This window comes from Bufo bufo, chromosome 5, assembly GCF_905171765.1.
Source record: "Bufo bufo chromosome 5, aBufBuf1.1, whole genome shotgun sequence".
Lineage (NCBI taxonomy): Eukaryota > Metazoa > Chordata > Amphibia > Anura > Bufonidae > Bufo > Bufo bufo.
In genome coordinates, this window is record NC_053393.1 from 283,785,113 (window position 1) to 283,808,944 (window position 23,832).

Here is a 23,832-nt window from a genome sequence, read left to right on the forward strand (position 1 = left end):
ACTAAATCGAGTGTGTGGATTACAAATCTGAAGTCAGAATTATTGTAACACATCACAAAATTTAAGTATGCCTAAATGAATTAAGCACTTGGAAAGCATTGAATAATTTTGAACAAAACGAGTTTTACTCCAACAATTACCTGATCTACATCAAAGTTTGCGTAGTAAGCAGTGTATGAAAATGTAATGGAATAACAAAATTTAAAAAAATCTTGTTTTTCAGTTTAAAAGTCTTACTTGAGCAAGGCCCAGTACTGTTAAAGTGCTTCAGGCATCTGCTTTTGTGTTTGTGAATGGTCATATTTTCCCGTTGCAAAAACCAGCAGTAGTCCCCCATCATGTTGGAAGTTCTGCACTACTAGCACAAATGCATCCCAAGCTGCAAGACACACTTGCTTTGTCAGATTCTTGCGATGATCATAAGTAGTGTATTTGCCACATATGTCTCAGAAATGGTTATTAAGAAATTACTTGTTATTAAGAAATATAAATATGTACAGTATATCCAGGCATTGAAGGGAAAAATATGGAATCAATAAAATTGGTGTATACTTTTTTCTAGGAAAACTGACAGTTGTTTTTCGCTTTTCTTCTGAACACATATTTCTTTCTTTGATTACTTTGACTATTAAGTAGGTAATCACAAATATTTTTTCATATAGATGTATTCCAAAAAGACAAGTTTGCCTCACCAGCTTTGAAAAGTTCCAGTGCCCCCAGTATGAATGCATCCCGAGACAGTTAAAATGTGAGCATAAGAGAGAACCTGTGTGCGACAATGACAATGCAGAACACCCTAATATTTGCACTCTATATCAGAGGGGAAAACAACTGTCCTATAAAGGCTCATGTCAAGTAAGATAATAATTACAGTAGCTGTACTATTCATTTTTCATGAAAGGCTTTTGTGTTAATTGATTCTGACTACATATTACTTCTTCTCTCCCAAGACTGCAATGGATATCACTGAAAGACACTGATACGAATGCTTAAGTTCTTAAGTAAGGAACTTTTGTTACCATAAAACAACTTCCATCATGTCTTCATCCAGTTATATGTTTGCATTGTCTCATAATCTCACATACAGATATATTTTAATGACTTTACGAGATCCTAGTTCCATGTCTTTTTACATATGTAAAAGCTTTTAATGCAGTCAACTTCAGATTGCATGTGCAGAACACCCCCATGTCTGAAAAGCAATATAAATTATCCTTCTTTAAGTTTGTACTGGCTGAATTCTGTATATTATTTTTCATTGTTAGACTGGGAAGAAAGAATCCTACATTTAACTGTAGTAATCTGAAGTTCATTGCATATAAAATCCAAAAATGTCAGTCTATTTTTCATTATGTTCGTGTGTTACAATATCAAAATGTTAGAGGCCAACAGTCACCACGACAAAGGCAGTTGTAACTTATAGTAACGGTAACACAATACTAATTATAGCGTATATATGTCATTTAGGCCTCATGCACACGACCGTTTCGTTTTTTGAGGTCGGAAAAACGCGGATCCGCAAAAAACAGAAGCCGCCCATGGTGCCTTCCGCAATTTGCGGAACGGAACGGGCGCCGGCAATATAAATGCCTATACTTGCCCGCAAAGCGTGGACAAGAATAGGACATGTTATTTTTTTTTTAACGGGGCCGCGGAACGGAGCCATGGATGCGGACAGCACACGGAGTGCTGTCCGCATCTTTTGCGGCCCCATTGAAGTGAATGGCTTGGATGCGGACCGAAACAACGGTCGTGTGCATGAGGCCTTATATTAATAATTATCTATGTGGGTTAGGAAACTAAAATAATGTTTGTTACTAAATCCCTTAATCAAGCTGTGGCATCATGAGTGATGCTTATATCATAGTTTTCATTCTTATTGTATAGCAGTTTCTACAGTTGCTGCTTGACAGTCAGTACTACGTAAGAACTTGTTTGGCCTTGTTTCCTTAAATAAATTTTATTTACTTTCGCGTCCCATAGGGATAAAGGATAGTAGTTATTCAGTCAATTTATATTGTTTGATTGTGTCTAGGGGGTCTAACGCTGCTTTCTTTGGCCATGATTTATCATACCTTCACTCCAGATTTTATCATACCTTCACTCCAGATTTTAAGTAGGGCTTTTTCGACTTTTTTGCAGTCATAAGCCATTATATAGCAGCATGTTGTCTTTGCAGTGGCCGTATGCAGTGAAAAAGTTAAAAATCACCTAAAAAGGACACTACTGAGTAAAATAGATATTCCAAAGTATTCAATGAGCGGTATATTGTAAAATTGGCATTTTCCATTCTTTTCCACTTTTTGTTGGAAGATGGACCAAAAAAAAAATTTTTTTTTTTTTTACTTTGCTGCTAATTTAGCCCAAATTACTGCAAATATGCTGCAAGCTATCACGAAAAAGCACCCCAATATCAATGCGGGAAACACTCCTGCAAAAAAAACACCCCAATTGTGTACATTACAAGTGGTTTATTGTAAAATTTAAATTTTTCTATTTTTTTTACACCTGTTGTTGAAAGATGGAACAAAACATCAAAAACTAAGATGCTGATTTAGCTCAAACTACAAAAAAAAACATAAAAAATCCTACTATAGCCCTATGTGTACAAAAAAACAAAAAGGGAACAGCAATATTATACATATTTTTCTTTTGCAAGAAAATTTTAAAGTGTGCCTGTGTATGATGCACTTTAAAGCAGTTTCCAATACACAGAGGTGGCAGAGAAGGGCAGCCAGGGAAAAAGTATCTTGTGTCTCGTCTGATGCCTCGTTTTGTGCAGACACTACACCTCATTTGTGGATGTCTTTGGTTTAGTGTTGGGCGTATAGCTGCAATAAAGTGTCTTTCAATTAATCTCCTTATTTCTTCTGCTTCCAGTGGTAGGGTGGGGCCTCTAACCGGGTACATTAATTTCTCAATAATTATTTATTGATACCAAAGAAATGTTTGTGTTCCCCCAGACGTTTTGTACAGCATATAGGAGTTGTATATTGCCATCTGTAGCAAATAGATGGATAACTTTTTATACCAGACATACGCATTACCTCATATGGTTTAAGTCCCTGATCAGACAGGTTAGTGTCCCCCATGTATTTATTGTAATCTAGTATACAAATAGTTTTTTGTTTATCGGTGGTTGACCCTCTTTCTCTTACTGGCACAGTGGCTTTTGTGTGAATCGTACTTAGCATAAGTACATATTTTCTGTCCTTGTAGCGTAGTGCCAGCAGGTTGCCACTACGAAGGGCATCAGATTCTCATGTTTGTACTTTTTTTTACCAGCAGGGATTGTGTAAAACCTCTGGGATTTCTCCTGAATGTGCCACATGCTCCCATATTTGCTTCTTGACGGCTCTGGAAAAGGGAAATGCTTGTGTAGTAATTGTCTATAAATAATTTGTACCCCTTTTGTAACAGTGGACCCATTAGTTCCCAGACGACTTTTGCATTTGTTCCTAAACCAGCTGGGCATCCTTAGGGGTTTAATTCACTGTCCCTCCCTTGGTACACGCGAAATGCAGAAGTGTAACCTGTAACCTCAAAATTTGTAAAGTTTTATGCCATATCTGGCCCGCTTTGATGGAAGGAATTGCTTGAAAGTGACTCATCAACTGATACATTTTCAGACAGATTATTTATAAGTTGTCTAATTTTATATAACTGGTAGTAATCCAGGAAAGAATTTGGGGACCATTGACTGTTATCATTGAAATGGAAGAATTTAAAGATAATTTCATATCGGTAGCGCTAAATAGAACTATGTGACTTTTAAACTTTTTTTATTTTACCCCAGACTCACACTTTCATTATTTGGTTAGTGATTTACATCAGTTATTTTGAACCAAACCGAGGTGCGGGTCAAAAATACAGAACAGGTGCAGATCTTTCCATTATACCTTATCTCTTGTGTAGGCTTCTCTACTGGTTTTGGCTTACAATAACTGATGGAAATACCTGATCAACTAACTGAAGTGTGAGCCTTACAGTTCTGGAATGTATTGTATACCGTAACATTGACAGCATGTAAGGGTTACATAGCATCATAAATCAATATAATGCTATGCGACCACAGCAGTGCTGGGAGGTCAGGACGGGTGCTCTCTCTGACACACACTGAGAGTCCAATGCGTGGAGCTCGCTTGTTTAAAAAGGTCCTTAGGACTCATGCACACAAACATATTTTTTGTCTGTGTCTGTTTTTAATTTTTTTGGTGGCCCCTATGCGGAACCATACACTACAATGGGACAGCAAAAAAAGCTGAAATTACTGTGTGCATTCCGTGTCTGTATGTCCACATGTCCGTTTTGCAAAAAGAAAAAAAAAATGTCCTGTTCTTGTCTGTTTTGCGGACAAGAACAGACATTGTTGCAATGGATCCACAAAAAAAAAAAACGGATGCAACAGAGGTGTCTTGCAGTTGTCATCAATTTTTTGGCGGATCCTTGTTTTGCGGACTGCAAAATTCATACGGTCATGTGCATGAGCCCTTAACAGTATCACTAACACGATATCTATGGCATATTATATAAGATAAAGAAGCCGCAGTACATCCAACTTCAGTGAAGAAAGTAGTGTCCTTTATTCACCAGCTATATGGGTGAATAAAGGACACTGCTCTCTTTACTGAAATTGGATATAGTGCGGCTTCTTTTTGTTCTCTAAAGCCTCATTCACACGTCAGTGTTCCACGCATGTGTGCAGGATGCCATCCGTGTTTCATGGATGATTAGGATGAGATGCTTCTAAAATTATTTTTCAGCTATGCAGTGTCAGTGAAACGCGGATGACCCACGGACAGCAAAAAACTGACACAGCCCTAACACGGATCCTTCATTGACATCTTCACGGATGCATCACTGACCACATTTTGACGTATTTGAGCACGGACATAAACGTGTGAATGAGGTTTAACTGGCAGATGGTTGATCCCATCTAAACTGCTGTCACTCCGTCCATTACCACATAGATAGTGCTGCTTTGACTGCAATAGTGTATATATATATATATTTATATATATATATATATATATATATATATACAGATCTAGAAATAACTTTTTTCCCCACACCTCCACAACAGCACACCTGGAGGGATATCCCGCCTCCTCAGGGACAGGGAACAACTAAAATTCAGCACATAAAAGCCTCCTCCCCCTTACCTATGTCAGTTAATAACCTAGAACTGGATATAGAAGCCTTGTCCCTTGGGAAGCAGGAGATCCAGCACATGGAACGACGCACTGCCTTTATGGTTTGTTACCCTGCTTTTTTCGGGAGGGCAGTTGCAGGAGGAGGGTTCCTGGAGCAGCTTCCTGGGCTCTTCCCTCCTCTGGGAATTAGTCTGGCATGTGACCGGCAGCCCCGAACACCAAGATTCTCTTCTGCATAAGAGAATCATACAGGCGGTGGTTGGAAGGGGCGTACCCAGGGCCGGGGAGTACTCCGTACTGTGGGCGGAAGACGGGGGACGGAGGCGTCATGACATCATCATGCTGCATGCAGTGCGGCGTGACGTCTAACGTCAGTCCCTCTATAACCAGGAAGTGAGGATGCAAGAGAAGCGGCATGCCGTGTCCGGCATGCCGTGTCCGGCATGTCACTGCAAAGTAAAACCGAGTCCGCCCGCAAAACCACTGACCCTTCCACGCTCTCTAGCCTGGTAAGCCTCCTTCCTGAAGATCTTTTTTCATCCCCTTGGGGGATTTTTTGGCGTGATCCTTAAAAGCACTTTGTGTCCTGGTGCAGGCTCCCTTTTGGTGACGGCTCTCATCTTCTTACTCCCTCTAATTGTAAGTCCCTCTTTTCCCTTTTTTTAGGGCAAAGAGGATTCAAAGACTGCGGGCAGTGGCGACTCTAGGAACAATATATAGGGGGGGCACAAAGATACCACAGTCAAAAATGGGGGGGGCAAAAACAAAATAAGTATATATAAATAATATTACAAAATACGAGAGAATTGCGGTATGCAGGGATACATTTATAATAAAACAATTTACTTACAAAAGAAGCTATTCAGTCGTCTCCTGTGCCGTCCTCTGCTTGCTTCCGCAGGCGCACTGTTATGGTGGATCTGTGGAAGACACACTGTTATGGGGGCATCTGTTGATGACACATTATGCCTCTCATTAGCCCTCATTATGCCTCTCATATCAGCCCTTATGCCTCATTAGCCCCCATTATAAGCCCTTATGCCTCATTAGCCCCCATTATTCCTCTTATTAGCCCCCTTTATGCCTCTTATTACCCCCATATCAGCCCTTATGCCTCATTAGCCCCCATTATAAGCCCTTATGCCTCATTAGACCCCATTATTCCTCTTATTAGCCCCCATTATGCCTCATTAGCCCCCATTATAAGCCATTATGCCTCTTATTAGCCCACATTATGCCTCTTATTAGCCCCCATATGCCTCATTAGCCCCCATATGCCTCTAATAGTCTAATTAGCCCCTATTGTGTCTCTAATTAGCCCCCATTATGCATAATTAGCCCCCATATGCCTCCAATTAGCCCCCATATGCCTCCAATTAGCCCCCATATGCCTCCAATTAGCCCCCATATGCCTCCAATTAGCCCCCATATGCCTCCAATTAGCCCCATATGCCTCCAATTAGCCCCATATGCCTCCAATTAGCCCCCATATGCCTCCTATTAGCCCCCATATGCCTCCAATTAGCCCCCATATGGCTCCAATTAGCCCCCATTATGCCCCCAGCAGCCAAATTTTTTACAAAATAAAAAAAACACTTACCTGTCCTGCTCCTGGACGGAAGCCGCCTGCAATTTTCTCCCTCCTCAGTCGACTGTGCTCTAAACTGGCGCGCACAGCCGACAGCCGAGGACCAGGAAGTGGGGAGTACAGAGCGTTCACCACTTCCTGGTCCTTCGGTTCTAATGAGCGCTTCCATAATGGAAGCGCTCATTAGATAGTATTCACCTAGGGGAATCAGCGGGGGGGCAACCGGGGGGGCACAGAACAACATAGGGGGGGCGATTGCCCCCCCTCGCCCCCCTCTAGCGACGCCACTAGCTGCGGGGGAGCCGTCACAGAAAAGGAGATGTCCATTTTGTAAAAGGACTCTCTCTATGTTTTCTAAAAAAAAAGCATTATGTACTAAATGCACGGAAAAAGTGTTCTCTGAAGAGTCTCCGTCCCTGGTGGAGAATCTTAGATCTTTAATAAAAGAAGTTGGGGCGGCCATAGAAGCTAAAATGGAGATAATTTCGCTAAAACCTTCTACAACCAGGGCTGTAGCTCCTCTGGTCAAAGATCGGAATTCAGATATGGATGAAGGCGAGCTATCATCAATATCTGTTTCTGAAGATACATCAAGTCGACCCCTTTGCTCTGTAGAAGAAACTGAGGCTCTTTTGAAAAATATTAGCGCCACAATTAATTTGGAAGAATCAAAACAACCACTGTCAGTTCAGGATCAAATGTTTCTGGGGTTGGCAGATAGGAAAAAAAAGAGTATTCCTTGTCCATGATACAATTACGAAACTAATCCAGAATGAGTGGAAGGATCCTGAAGAGAGACAGTCATCGTCCAGAATTTTTGAAAAAAATATCTGTTTAGGGAAGAGGATTGTTCTAGTTGGGATAAGGCCCCTAGGGTAGATGCTCCCGTGGCAAGGATTTCAAAGAAATCCTCTTTGCCATTTGAGGATTTAGGTCTACTTAAAGATCCTATGGACAAAAAATGCGAGTCCCTACTTAAAAAAAAAAAACTTGGTAAGTCTCTACTGCCACCCTTCGTCCTGGGATTGCAGCTACTTACACAGCTAGAACTCTATCATTGTGGCTGTCCCAACTTGAGGAACACTTGGAATCTGGTACCCCTAGGGAGGATCCTCTATCCCTGTGTTAAAACAAGCCTCAAATTTTTTGTCGGATGCTTCAGCGGATATTGTGAAACTATCCTCAAGAACAGCAGCCTTATCAAACGCCTCTAGAAGGGCAATTTGGCTAAGATCGTGTTCGGGCGATGCGGCTTCCAAAAATCGTCTTTGCTCAATTCCCTGTGAAGGCGATAGGCTATTTGGAACTACACTTAATGACATTCTGGAGAAAGCTTCTGACAGGAAGAAGGGCTTTCCTTCTCAATCTAAGTTTTTTCATCAGAGAAAATACTAAGTTTCGTAACAAGAAAAAAGACACAAACTCTTCGTGGCGGGCTTCTAAGGGAATGGGCAGAGGATTCCTCTTTAAACCTTGCTAGACCGCTAGACCTTCCACGCAATGATGCCAGATGTCCAGTAGGAGGAAGACTGAGGAATTATGCAAAAGCCTGGGAGGACATTCAGGCGTCTCCCTGGGTATTATCAGTAATCAGATCAGATCTCCAGCTAGAATTCCAAAGTATTCCTCTGGACAGATTGTCCATATACAATCAGGGGGCATTGGAGCTTCAGATAGCTCTCTTAAATCGAGAAAAAGGCAATAATTCCAGTTCCTGTACAAGAAAGAAAAAAGGGATTTTATTTGTCAATGTTCTTGTTAAAAAAATATATATATATACTTTTAGGGCGATTATAAACTTCAAGGCCCTCAACAAATACATAATATACAAATGATTCAAAATGGAAACCGTGAAATTAACAATCAACCTACTGACAAAAGATTGTTTTATGGCAACCATAGACTTACCGTAACAGACGCCTATTATCATATTCCAAACACAAACAATTCCAAAAATATTTGAGAATGGCGGTCTGGTTTCAGGGAAGTCTGCAACACTTTCAATTGCAGGTACTCTCCTTCGGCCTTTGTTCAGCCCCGCGAGTGTTCATGAAGGTGATGGCAGAGGTCTCTGGCTATCTTCACCTATCAAAGATTCTATTCACTCCATATCTGGATGACTTCCTGATAGCAGCACTAACAGAAAGTATCTTGGTTCAGCAATTATAGGAAGTACAAAAGACCCTATTTAGATTGAGGTGGATAGTCAATACGCAGAAATCGGATCTCTGCCCAACTCAAAAGAATGTGTTCCTGGGGATACTCTTGGACTCCAATCAAAGGTGATGCAGTCTTTAAGTTAGTGGTGTTCCCAAAAAAATCTATCGCAGGGAGTAGAATGGCGTCAATCAGAAAAAGTAGTCAAATCCACAGATGCAAGCAGACAAGGATGGGGAGCCCATCTAGGAGATCTGGTAGCCCAGGGAGCCTGACAAGAGCATTTCTCCCAGGCATCCTCAAACCTAAGGGAGCTTTCCGCGGTTTGGCAAGCCCTAAAAGCATTTTCCACCTCCATTCAAAACACGCACTTAAAGATCCTTTCAGACAATACTACTACAGTAGCATATATCAACAAACAGGGAGGAACAGAAGTCATTCTCTGGCTGCAGTATCTCACAGGGTCTTGGCCTGGGAGAAAGAAATCAAAAATCCCGGTCAACAGTCCATCTGAAGGGAAAAGAAAATCACCTAGCAGACTTTCTAAGCGGGGAGAAGTTAAGAGAAGGAAAGTAGAGTCTGAACAGGTCAGTGTTCAATATGATTAGAGATGAGCGAATTTCTTAAAAATTAGATTCGGTCCATTTGCTGCGAATCACGTAAAAAAAAACAGCTATTCCCTGGCTGCAGAGAGACTGTATAGTGGTGTAGAACACTGTGCCTTACAGTAACACTCATAGGGAGTCTGTGATATTGAAACAATACTGTGAGTCAGTATAACACGCAGGTGACAGGCGTCGCTCTTAGAATCACTGCACACTACACTTATTTGGGCAGTTAAGGGACAAAAACGGACCAAATAACTCAAGTATGAACTCAGCCTTACAGGTCGATGTTAGCGTCAAGAAGAAACGCACTCCTTTTACACCATCATCAGCTGATTTCACATAGATGTCTACGGAACCTGTTCTATTAAACGCTTATACAAGTAGAGCCCTACGACAGAGTGGAGAGGGTGTCAGCAGTAAGTTTGTGTTGACGTCACAGATTATTTTGCCCTTCCTCTGATCCATCAGAACAATAACCTTGTCTTCCTCATCTCCCCGTAGCTCCTCTGGCTGCTCCTCCTTTCCTGTCACCTGTGTAGAAAAACCACCCATTTCTCTATACATTGCTGGTGCTCGAATGTCCTCCTCTAGTTCAGCCACCACACGGCTCCTGTGGCCATGAGATGTAGTCGCCATGTCTCCTGTCCCCTGGCCAGCCAGATTTAGCAGCATCTGTTCCAGGACATGAATCAGTGGAACAATATTGTTCATCCCGTAGTCCTGGCAACTGACAAATAAAGTGGCCTCCTCAAAGGGATTGAGCAAATGGCAGGTGTCACGCATGAGCTGCCACTGGCTAACATCGAAGTTACACAGAGGAATACATCTGTTCACCTGTATCATCAAGAAATCACTTATGGCCTTTCTCTGTTCATATAATTGGTCCAACATATGGAGGGTGGAATTCCAATGGGTGGAAATGTCGCATATGAGCCTGTGTTGCTGCAGCTCAAGGAAGGTGTGATTGAGGTGTACGAGTGGCTGAAGTGCATGCAAAGTTTCCTGGCCATTTTCAGGATGTCTTGCAGATGGGGGTGAAGACTTCAGGAACAGCTTTACAACCACATTGAACATGTGCTCCATGCAGGGCGCATGGCTCAGCCCTCCTTGACGCAGCACTGACACCAAGTTCTTCCCATTGACGGTCACCATGGTTCCAATTTTGAGTTGTCGAGGAGAAAGCCAGGATTTAATTTCATGATGAAGGTCTCAGAGCAATTCCTCCCCTGTCTGACTCCATTTGCTCAGGCAAACGAGGTGCAGAACAGCGTGACACCTCTGTGCCCTGCACATGTGGTATGCTGGAGGGGCACTGTGAATTGTCCTCGCAGTGGAGGCTGAGGACACAGTGGAGGATGAGGAGGCAGAGGCAGAAATTGTCGCAGGACCAACAGCATGAGAACGTGGAGGTTCTACATATGTGTGCAGGGCTGGTACTGCCTTTTTCACAAAGAAATTACGGCTTGGGCCTCTCCACCTCGACTCGGCACAAGCCATCAGTTCTCTGAAAGGTGCAGAGTCCACCACTTGGAAAGGGAGGGACTGCAGCACCAGCAACTTCGCCAAGAGCACAGTTAGCTTCTACGCTGTTGGATGAGTGCACGCATACTGTTGTCTCTTGGCAATCACATCGGGACCAGCAGATGATGGGAAGGACAGACAGCTCCCTTCAGCTGAGGTGGTGGAGACTTGACTGCATTAAATTGGGTGTGTGCCACTGGGTGACGCAGTGGTTGCTGTGGCAGGCTGGACCACCACATTGGAGTCACGGTTCTCTCAGGCCATTTTATGGTGATGCTGCATGTGTTGACACAGGGCCGTGGTGCCACCTGGCCACGCTTCACCTTCTGCCCACAAATTCGGCGGCCTAACAAAAAATTGCCCCACCGCTGGGTATGACATTTTCCCCCCAATGCTCCGTGCTGTCTGCCTGCTACTGCTGTCTCCGTGAACCCCTGCACCGCTACTTTCCAGGCCGTTACGCTACTGTGAAGCGGGTGGTCTACCCCGGGCATGTTTGGCTCCGGACCTCCCACTGCTGCCACCCTGTTGACTCACTGCCACCCTGCCAGGTCAGCCGCTGCCTCATGCGCAAGTTGCCACCCAGGTGCGATCAGCTACTACATCATCATGATCATCCGCTACTGTCTGCATGTCACTGATGTCCCCCTCAACGGTCTCAGGGCCAGGAGCCTGACCGCTCGCGACACCTGCTCCTACGCGACTCTCATCATCACTACTTTCCCGCCTACCGGAGGAAGCGGCGGATGTCTCTTCCAGATCTTGGCTGGGCAGTAGCTGCTGACTGTCCTCTAGTAGCTCGTCCTCGCTGAAAAGTGGAGCCGAGCCTACGGCATATAATACTTTTCGTGCTGAGGGAACTGAAAATGACAGAGGAAGGTTCAGGACAGGTGGCGGCACAGGGCCATGCCAACTAAGCGTCGTGTCAGAGGAACCACTGACTCTTGGCTTGGGGTGTCTGATGTCACTTGCGACGAAGTTGAAGACCGAGTCAACTTTTCAAGCACCGCTGGGTTGCTGGTTAAGACACGACCGCTAGATGACACCGGGTGCTCAGGCCTCTTGCTGCGACTCCTGCTGCCACCCCCCTTCTTCTGCTGCCTACGACAGAAACATTTTGCCCACTGCCCTTTCCCTTTGTAGGGAGAGCGGATTTAGCTGGAATGGTAATTTGGAGCTATGTCGCATGTGAAGACAGTGGAAACCCCCAAAAAGTCACCCCATTCTGGAAACTACACCCCTCAAGGAATATTTCAAGGTGTGTAGTGAGCACTTTGACCCATCGGGCGTTTCACAGAATTAGGAAACGCTTGGCTATGAAAAATTACATTTTTTTCCATAAAAAGTTGCTTTACACCCACATTTTTCAATTTCACAAGGGGTATGTCACTGCCAGTTCTGTGAGAAGATCTGACAGACATTCTTCTCTACCTTTTGTATGACGTTCTTTGTTTTGGTTTCACTTTGTCAGCTCCTTTTCTTCTGCCAGGTCTCACTTATTTAGACTAATCGTCTTCCTTTATATTCCCACCCATACTGCCTCACTTTGTGGTTTATACTACTTCCTGGATGAAGTGTTCATTGCTGGAGGCTGCTGCTGTTTGCTCAGATAAGTCCTTTACTTTATTGTGTTTCCTTGCTGGCTTGATTCTAGTTGACCCTGACTCCGTCCGCATTCAGTGCAGGGAGCCATTGGTCGTGTCCCCTCACTATTATAGGGTTTTCAGGTGTCACACAGTCTTAGGTACGTGAGCATGCAATCGTCTACAATTGAGACCCTTGCATGTGCGTAGAAGTCAGGGAGAGCTCTTAGGCCCCTTTCACATGGGTGAGTCCGCACTGAATCCGGACCCATTCATTTCTATGGGGCTGTTCATGCAACGCATCACTTGTGCGTTGCGTGAAAATCATAGCATGCTCTATTTTGTGCTCAATTTTCACACACGGTTGCTAGGAGATGATCGGGATGGGGACCCGATCTTTATTATTTTCCCTTATAAAATGGTTATAAGGGAAAATAATAGCATTCTGAATACAGAATGCATAGTACAATTGGGCTGGAGGGGTTAAAAAAAAAAAAAGAAAAAATTTAACTCCCTTTAATCCACTTCGCGCAGCCCGGCTTCTCTTCTGTCTTCTTTCTTCAGGACCTGGGTAAAGGACCTGTGATGACGTCACTGCGCTCATCACATGGCCCGTCACATGATCCATCACCATAGTAAAAGATCATGTGATGGACCATGTGATGAGCGCAGTGACGTCAACACAGGTACTTTACCCAGGTCCTGAAGAAAAAAGACAGAAGAGAAGCCGGGCTGTGCGAACAAGTGGATTAAGGTGAGTTAAATTTTTTATTTTATTTTTTTAACCCCTCCAGCCCTATTGTACTATGCATTCTGTATTAAGAATGCTATTATTTTCCCTTATAACCATGTTATAAGGGAAAATAATACAATCTACAGAACACCTAACCCAAACCCGAACTTCTGTACCGATTTTACTCACGCGCGTGCAAAACGCATTACAATGTTTTGCACTGGCGCGCAAAAATCGTGCATTTTCCCGCAACGCACCCGCATCTTATCCGGGCAAAAAACATGACGCCCCTGTGAAGGAGGCCTTAGTGTTTTAAAGGGCTCACCTATATGCTCCTTAGTTTGGGATCAAGCCAGTCGGTCGTTTATTTATAAGTTCCAGCTATCTGCAACTTCACCCGTGACATTATAAACTGCCAAACCGTCTTAAGCATGGATCCGGTTTCTGCCTTGATTGACCGCATGCAAGGTCTTTCGCTGGAGGTAGCAGATCTCCGTAAAACTGTGTCTCAGTTTCAGGTGACCGGTTCTGCTGGCGTTCATGGAGTTTGTTCCGAGCCTAAGATCTCACTTCCGGATACGTTTTCCGGGGGTAGTGAGAATTTTGTTTGCTTTAGATACACTTGCAAACTCCATCTTAACCTACGTCCCCATTCCTCTGGTGATGATGAGCAGAGGGTGGGGATCATCATCTCGCTGCTCAGGGAAAACGCTCAGTCTTGGGCCTTTTCGCTGCCGGTGGGGGCACGGCCCCTCCGATCGGTGGATGAATTTTTTGTAGCCCTGGGGCAGATATATGATGACCCGGAACGTATTTCTCTGGCTGAATCTAAACTGCGTCTTTTATGCCAGGGTAAACAGTCCGCAGAGAAATAGTGTTCTGAATTTCGAAGATGGGCAGCTGATACTGGTTGGAATGATGCTGCACTCCGAAGTCAATTTTGCCGTGGTCTTTCGGAAAGATTGAAATATGCATTTGCTTTTCATGAGAGACCAGCATCGTTAGTCTGCCATGTCTCTAGCTGTTCGTATTGACAGGCTTCTTAGAGAGAGAGAGGAGACTACTCTTTCCTGTCATATTCAGCCCAAGGACAGTGGGGCTGTCTCATTCAGTGCCCAGGGGTCTCAGTCTGTCTCAATCCCATCTGAGGAGGAGGCCATGCAGCTGGGTTTTTCTTGCCTCTGATAGTAGAGGATTCAGCTCTCAGAGGAGGGTTTGTTTCTGTTGTGGGGGTATAAATCATTTGGCTAATGTTTGCCCCTCTAGGAGATTCATGGAGTTTTCTGAGGGTAATAAAAGAAAAACAAAAAGAAAAAAAACCTCTAAAAACTTTCCATTTGCTACTATTGGCAAGGTTGATGCGGAAATTGAAGGTTTGCCGTTTGCTTGTAGTTCCCGTTTTCTCCTACCTGCCAGAGTGGCGCTAGACAGCAAGAACATTGTTTGTGAGATTTTTGTAGATAGTGGAGCAGCTGTCAATCTCATTGATAATCAATTTGCAACAACGCATGGTTTCCAGGTGTGCACTTTGGAAAAGGATATACCTGTTTTTGCTATCGATTCCGCTCCACTTTCTCAAAGATCGTTAAAGGGCATAGTTCACAATATCCGTTTGACTGTGGGTGACGCTCATGTTGAGGATATGTCATGTTTCGTCTTAAGCGGATTACCTACTCCTCTAGTGTTGGGGCTACCCTGGCTCACTAAACATCACCCCACCATTGATTGGCAAGCATGGCAAATAAATGGTTGGAGTGAGTTTTGCAGAGAGAATTGCCTCACGGCGTCTCTTTCAGAGGTTTCTCCCAAGACTGTGCCATATTTTCTCTCTGAATTTTCTGATGTGTTTTCCGAGAGTGGTGTCCAGGAGTTGCCCTCTCACCGGGAGTACGATTGCCCTATTAATCTCATCCCAGGCGCCAAACTGCCAAAATCACGATTATACAATCTCTCCCAACCTGAAAGAGTCGCCATGCGTACTTATATCTCTGAGAGCCTGAGAAAGGGACACATTCGACCCTCAAAGTCACCTGTTGCCGCTGTTTTTTTTTAAGAAAAAAGATGCTTCTTTAAGAATTTGTCTGGATTTCAGGGAGCTTAACCAAATCACTATTCGTGACCCATATCCGCTTCCTCTGAGCCCGGACCTGTTTAACCAGATTGTTGGGGCTAAAGTTTTTTCTAAGTTGGATTTAAGAGGTGCATACAACCTAGTCAGGCTGATTCTGCAGGAGAATAAATTGTATGCTAAACTGGAAAAATGTGTGTTTGCGGCTACGGAGATTCAATTTCTTGGTTTTCTTCTCTCCCTTCTGGTTTTCGGATGGACCCTGAGAAGGTCCGCACTGTGCTTGATTGGTAGCTTCCTGAGAATCAGAAGGCTCTGATGTGGTTTTTGGGTTTTGCCAATTATTACAGAAAGTTCATTTTGAATTATTCCTCTGTTGTTAAGCCACTCACTGATATGACTAAAAAGGGGGTGGATTTTTCCTCGTGGTCGGTAGATGCGCTTAAAGCCTTTTCTAGTATTAAAGAGTGTTTTGCTTCCGCTCCCATTTTGGTACAACCTGATGTCTCTCTACCTTTTATTGTTGAGGTTGATGCTTCTTAGGTGGGTGTGGGTGCAGTCTTATCTCAGGGTCCCTCTCCTGCCAAATGGCGACCGTGTGCCTTTTTCTCAAGGAAACTCTCCTCTGCAGAGAAAAATTACGATGTGGGAAATAGGGAGCTGTTGGCCATCAAATTAGCTTTTGAGGAATGGCGCCATTGGTTAGAGGGAGCCAGACACCCTATTACCGTGTTTACCGACCATAAGAACCCGAGACAGGCCAGATGGTCTTTGTTCTTTTCTAGGTTTTCTAGGTGGTCATCTCTGCTCTTTATCCTGATTTGGAGGCAGAGGTTCAGGCAGCCCAGGCAGAGGCTCCTGATCTTTGTCCTCCTGGGAGGTTGTTTTTGCCTCTCACTTTACGACACAAGGTTTTTAAGGAGCACCACGATACTATCCTTGCTGGGCACCCAGGGAGTAGAGCCACAGTGGATCTCATTGCTCGGAGATTCTGGTGGCCGGCTCTTCGTAAGACGGTTGAGGGTTTTGTGGCAGCCTGCGAGACCTGCGCTTGTGCCAAGGTCCCTCATTCACGGCCATCGGGTTCTCTCCTCCCGTTACCCATTCCTTCCCGTCCTTGGACGCATCTGTCCATGGACTTCATTACGGACTTGCCTCGTTCCTCGGGGAAGACTGTGATTCTGGTGGTAGTGGACGGTTTTAGCAAAATGGTGCATTTCATTCCCTTTCCTGGGTTACCCAGGGCTAAGACGCTGGCGCAAGATAGGGACACACAATTTGTTTCCACATTCTGGAAGGCCTTCTGTTCTCGCTTGGGGGTTCGGTTGTCGTTCTCTTCTGCTTTTCACCCGCAGTCGAATGGTCAGACCAAACGAGTCAATCAGAATCTGGAGACATATCTGCGCTGTTTTGTGGCGGAGAATCAGGAGGATTGGTATTCTTTTTTGTCCCTTGCTGAGTTTGCTTTAAATAACCGTCGCCAGGAGTCCTCTGATAAGTCACAATTTTTTTGTGCATATGGGTTTCATCCGCAGTTTGGGACATTCTCTGGAGAGGGGTCTTCTGGTTTACCTGATGAGGAGAGATTTTCCTCGTCTTTGTCATTTATTTGGCAAAATATTCAGGGTAATCTGAAGAGGATGAGTGAGAGATATAAGCGTGTGGCGGATAAGAGACGTGTGCCTGGTCCGGACCTGAATGTGGGGGATCTGGTGTGGTTGTCTACAAAGAATATAAAACTGAAGGTTCCCCCCTGAAAGTTGGGTCCTAAGTTTATTAGGCCTTACAAGATCTTGTCCGTCATCAATCCCGTTGCCTTCCGTCTTGATCTTCCTCAGACTTGGAAGATCCATAATGTTTTTCACAAGTCCCTATTAAAACCTTATGTTTAACTCACTGTACCCTCCTCTTTGCCTCCTCCTCCGAATATTGTTGATGGTAATCTTGAATTTCAGGTCTCTAGGATTGTGGATTCTTGCATTATCCGCGGTTCTCTTCAGTACCTCGTTCATTGGGAGGATTATGGTCCTGAGGAGAGGATGTGGGTCCCAGTGGCGGACATTAAGGCCACTTGTCTCATCAGGGCTTTCCATAGGTCTCATCCTGAGAAGGTGGGCTCTGAGTGTCCGAAGTCCACCCGTAGAGGGAGGGGTACTGTCACCGGCAGTTCTGTGAGAAGGTCTGACAGACGTTCTTCTCTACCTCTTGTATGATGTTCTTTGTTTTGGTTTCACTTTCTCATCTCCTTTCCTTCTGCCAGGTGTCACTTATTTAGACTAATCATTTTCCTTTATATTCCCTCCCATACTGCCTCACTTTGCGGTTTATACTACTTCCTGGATGAAGTGTTCACTGCTGGAGGCTGCTTCTGCTGTTTGCTCAGATAAATCCTTTACTTTATTGTGTTTCCTTGCTGGCTTGATTCTAGGTGAACGTGACTCCGTCCGTATTAAGTACAGGGAGCCGGTGGTCGTGTCCCCTCACTATTATAGGGTTTTCAGGTGTCACACAGACTTAGGTACGTGGGCATGCAATCGTCTACCATCGAGACCCTTGCATGTGCATAGCAGTCAGGGAGAGCTCTTAGGGTTTTATAGGGCTCACCTATAAGCTCCTTAGTTTGGGATCAAGCCAGTCGCTTGTTTATTCATAAGTTCCAGCTATCTGCAAACTTCACCCATGACAGCATGCAATTTCATCAGAGCAGGGAAAGAAGCTTACATCACAGGTCATGTGACACTCAGCTAACTATGAGGAACTGCATCTGCAGTTTTACTTCTGGGATGTCAACCATCTATGCTTACATGTGGGATACATCCCTTCTCCCCGGTCCTCCATGATCACTTAAATAAGTGTAGCTACAATACTCTTTTTGTTCATTACTGATAAGGGATTATACATGTTAAAGGGTTTTCCGGGTTTTTAATACTAATGACCTATCCTCCAGATAGGTCATCAATATCAGATTGGCGGGGGTACGACACCCGGCACTCTGATGTTCAGCTGTTTGAAGAAAAGGCCGCACTCAATGCGAGTTCTGACTTTCCTTCATTGCTTACCTGCTCGCCGTCTACATCGCCTCGGCAAGCAGGTGTAATTACAACCCGTCCCATTCATTTCCAAGGGACGGCTGCTTCTTATTCAAGTGCATAGGTAAGTGTATAGGAAGGAGCCATCCCATTGAAGTGAATGGGACGGCTTGGAATTACACCTGCTTGCCGCTGCGATGTCTACGGCGAGCAGGTAAACAAAGAAGGGAAGACTGCACTTACATGGAGCACGGCCTTCTCTTCAAACAGCTGATCCTGAGGATAGGTCATCAATATTAAAATCCTGAAAACCCTTTAATCATGCATATGTTTATTGATTAATTTATGTACAAAAGAACTGTGTAATGTTAATTTTCATAATGTGAGTCACATGTGAGGTGGGGATATATTTCTGTATGGGGGTTTACAAACACATTGAGGGACATTTATTAATAATGGTGTAATTTGTGCCATAAATATACTAACATTACAAATCAAAAGTGGTGATTTGTTTCACCTCATATCAAAATGTGCACGCCACTTTTAAAATGTGACTTTTTAAAATATGAACTTGATTATTCGCCTATTTCTCTTGATTTGTGACATTTTAACACCAATAGGTCCGTAAGACCAACAATCTTATAATTCCATGTGCTACATTCTATTTATAAAACGTGACCTTTATTGAATCCATATTATAAATATCTACTGACTAAATAATAAAGGATTAAAAATATCAAGTGTCTCACTTAGTTTCTTTTTGTCTTAGTGTATCAATAAGCTGTTTCCTTCACAACATAAATGAGTAACTCAGGGATAAGTGGTGAATCCTCACAGCGCGCTTATGAATAGAGATGTCCCGAACTATTCGCCGGCGAATAGTTCCCGGCGAACATAGCTTGTTCGCGTTCGCCGCGGCTGGCGAACATATGCGATGTTCGGTCCGCCCCCTATTCGTCATCATTTGACCCTGTACCTCACAGTCAGCAGACACATTCCAGCCAATCAGCATCATACCCTCCCTTCCAGACCCTACCACCTCCTGGACAGCATCCATTTTAGATTCATTCGGAAGCTGCATTCTTAGTGAGAGGAGGGACAGTGTAGCTGCTGCTGATTTAATAGGGAAATTGATAGCTAGGCTGGTGTATTCAGTGTCCACTACATTCCTGACAGACTCATCTGATCTCTGCTGTAAGGACAGCACCCCAAAAAGCCCTTTTTAGGGCTAGAACATCAATCTGCTTTTCTTTTTTTTTTTTTTCTGTGTAATCTAATTGCAGTTGCCTGCCTGCCAGCGTGTGTTTCAGGCTCACAGCGTATACTGTGCCCACTTGCCCACCGCTACTACTCATATCTGGTGTCACAGTAACTTGCATTTTTAAAAAAACAAAACTTTTTTGACTGTAATATAATAGCAGTCAGTTGCCTGCTCGCCCTGCAAGTGCATAGTGTCACCAGCGCAACTCATATCCGGTGTCACAGTAGATTACATTTAAAGAGAAACAACAATTTTGACTGTGAATAAATAGCTGTCACGGATGGTGTTGCAGAAAGCTGGAACTTATAAATAAACATCTGACTGGCTTGATCCCAAACTAAGGAGCATATGGGTGAGCCCTATAAAACCCCTCGAGCGCTCCCTGACTGCTATGCCCATGCAAAGGTCTTGCATGCCCTCATACCTTATACTATGTGACACCTGAAAACCCTATAATAGTGAGGGGACACGACCACCGGCTCCCTGCAGTTAATACGGACAGAGTCAGGGTCACCTACAATTAAGCCAGCAAGGAAACACAAATAAAGGAAACAGACTTATCTGAGGAATCAGGGGAAGTAGGCTCCAGCAGTGAACACAATCCAGGAAGAAGTATAAACCGCAAAGTGAGGCAGTATGGGAGGGAATATAAAGAGAGACAATCAGTGCAAATAGGTGACAGCTGGGAGAAGGAAAGGAGATGAGAAAGTGAAACCAAAACAAAGAACATCCTACAACAGGTAGAGAAGAACGTCTGCCAGATCTTCTCATATAGCTGGCGGTGACAGTACCCCTCCCTCTATGGGTGGACTCCGGACACTCAGAGCCCACCATCTTAGGATGAGACCTATGGAAAGCCCCAATGAGACGAGTGGCCTTAATGTCCGCCACTGGGACCCACATCCTCTTCTCAGGACCATAACCCTCCCAATGAACGAGGTACTGGAGAGAACCGCGGATAATGCGAGAATCCACTATCCTTGAGACCTTAAATTCAAGATTACCATCAACAACAATCGGAGGTCTCGCAGGCTGCCAAAAAACCCTCAACCATCTTACGAAGAGCCGGCCACCAGAATCTCCGAGCAATGAGATCCACTGTGCTCTGCTCCCCAAGTGCCCAGCAAGGACAGTATCGTGGTGCTCTTTAAAAACCTTGTGTCATAAAGCGAGAGGCACAAACAACCTCCCAGGGGGACAAAGATCAGGAGCCTCTGCCTGGGCTGCCAGAACCTCTGCCTCCAAATCAGGATAAAGAGAAGAGACGACCACCCCTTTAGCCAAAATGGGACCCGGATCTTCAATGTTCCCCCCTGCCGGAAAACAACGTGACAGGGCATCTGCCTTCACATTTTTAACCCCAGGGCGGAACGTAACAACGAAATTAAACCTAGAAAAGAACAAAGACCATCTGGCCTGTCTCGGGTTCAGACGCTTGGCCGATTCCAAGTAGGCCAGATTCTTATGGTCTGTAAACACGGTAATAGGGTGTCTGGCTCCCTCTAACCAATGGCGCCATTCCTCAAAAGTTAATTTGATGGCCAACAACTCCCTATCTCCCACATCGTAATTTCTCTTTGCAGAGGAGAGTTTCCTTGAGAAAAAGGCACACGGTCGCCATTTGGCAGGAGAGGGACCCTGAGATAAGACCGCACCCACACCCACCTCAGAAGCGTCCACCTCAACAATAAAAGGTAGAGAGACATCAGGTTGTACCAAAATGGGAGCGGAAGCAAAACTCTCTTTGATACTAGAAAAGGCTTTAAGCGCATCTACCGACCACAAAGAAAAATCTACCCCCTTTTTAGTCATATCAGTGAGTGGCTTAACAACAGAGGAATAATTCAAAATGAACTTTCTGTAATAATTGGCAAAACCCAAAAACTGCATCAGCGCCTTCTGATTCTCAGGAAGCTCCCAATCAAGCACAGCGCGGACCTTCTCAGGGTCCATACGAAAACCAGAAGCCGAGAGAAGAAAACCAAGAAATTGAATCTCCGGAGCCGCAAACACACATATTTCCAGTTTAACGTACAATTTATTATCCCGCAGAATAAGCAAGACCTGACGTAGGTGGTCTCGATGAGTCTTGAAATCAGGAGAAAAAAATCTAAATGTCATCCAAATACACCAGTACAAATTTCCCCATTAAATGATGAAAAATGCTGTTCACAAAATGTTGTCAGACGGCCGGAGCATTCATCAAACCAAAGGGCATAACCAAATTCTCGAAATGACCCTCAGGGGTATTGAAGGCTGTCTTCCATTCGTCCCCTTCCCTGACCCTGACTAGGTTGTATGCCCCTCTTAAATCCAACTTAGAAAAAACCTTAGCCCCCACAATCTGGTTAAACAGGTCCGGGATCAGAGGAAGCGGATATGGGTCACGAACCATGATACGGTTCAGCTCCCTGAAATCCAGACAAGGTCTTAAAGAACCATCTTTTTTCTTAACAAAAAATAAACCAGCGGCAACAGGTGACTTCGAGGGTCGGATGTGTCCCTTTCTCAGGCTCTCAGAGATATAAGTACGCATAGCGACTCTTTCAGGTTGGGAGAGATTGTATAAACGTGATTTTGGCAGTTTGGCGCCTGGGATGAGATTAATAGGGCAGTCGTACTCCCGATGCGGGGGCAACTCCTGGACACCACTCTCGGAAAACACATCCGAAAATTGAGAGAAAAGATGGTACAGTCTTGGTAGAAACCTCTGAAAGAGACGCCGTAAGGCAATTCTCTCTGCAAAACTCACTCCAACCATTTATTTGCCTTGCTTGCCAATCAATGGTGGGGTGATGTTTAGTGTGCCAGGGTAGCCCCAACACTAGAGGAGTAGGTAATCCGCTTAAGACGAAACATGACATATCCTCAACATGAGCGTCACCCACAGTCAAACGGATATATTGTGAACTATGCTCTTTAACGATCTTTGAGAAAGTGGAGCGGAATTGATAGCAAAAACAGGTATATCCTTTTCCAAAGTGCATACCTGGAAACCATGCGTTATTGCAAATTGATTATCAATGAGATTGACAGCTGCTCCACTATCTTCAAAAATCTCACAAACAATGTTCTTGCTGTCTAGCGCCACCCTGGCAGGTAGGAGAAAACGGGAACTACAAGTAGATGGCAAAGCTTCAATTTCCGCATCAACCTTGCCAATAGTAGTAAATGGAAAGTTTTTAGAGGTTTTTTTTTCTTTTTGTTTTTCTTTTACTACCCTCAGAAAACTCCATGAATCTCCTAGAGCTCTCCCTGACTGCTATGCCCATGCAAAGGTCTTTATGGTAGACGATTGAATGCCCAAAGTACATCATACAACAGGTAGAGAAGAATGTCTGCCAGATCTTCTCACAGAGCTGGCGGTGACAGTAGACGGTTTATAATGTCACGGATGGTGTTGCAGAAAGCTGGAACTTATAAATAAACATCTGACTGGCTTGATCCCAAACTAAGGAGCATATGGGTGAGCCCTATAAAACCCCTAGAGCTCTCCCTGACTGCTATGCCCATGCAAAGGTCTTTATGGTAGACGATTGCATGCCCTCGTACCTTATACTATGTGACACCTGAAAACCCTATAATAGTGAGGGGACACGACCACCGGCTCCCTGCACTTAATACGGACGGAGTCAGGGTCACCTACAATCAAGCCAGCAAGGAAACACAAATAAAGGAAACAGACTTATCTGAGGAATCATGGGACGCAGCCTCCAGCAGTGAACTCAATCCAGGAAGAAGTATAAACCGCAAAGTGAGGCCGTATGGGAGGGAATATAAAGGGAGACAATCAGTGCAAATAGGTGACAGCTGGGAGAAGGAAAGGAGATGAGAAAGTGAAACCAAAACAAAGAACATCATACAACAGGTAGAGAAGAATGTCTGCCAGATCTTCTCACAGAGCTGGCGGTGACAATAGCAGTCAGTTGCCTGCACGCGCGTGTGTGTGTTTCAGGACCTGCAAGTGCATAGTGTCACCAGCGCAACTCATATCTGGTGTCACATTTGATTACATTTAAAGAAAAACAACATTTTTGACTGTGAATAAATAGCAGTCAGTTGCCTGCACGTGTGTTTGTGTGTTTCAGGCCCTACAAGTGCATAGTGTCACCAGCGCAACTCATATCTGGT

At 44.3% G+C, this 23,832-nt stretch overlaps 1 protein-coding gene across 1 annotated transcript in view; it reads left to right on the forward strand.

Annotated features, from left to right (window-relative positions):
* Positions 1-23,832, forward strand: part of RECK (reversion inducing cysteine rich protein with kazal motifs) — a 1,014,637-nt gene that overhangs the window by 709,078 nt on the left and 281,727 nt on the right. The window contains exon 17 of the mRNA XM_040433615.1: positions 663-855. Within this exon, the coding sequence (XP_040289549.1) occupies positions 663-855 (193 nt within the window). The remainder of the gene's footprint in view (positions 1-662; positions 856-23,832) is intronic.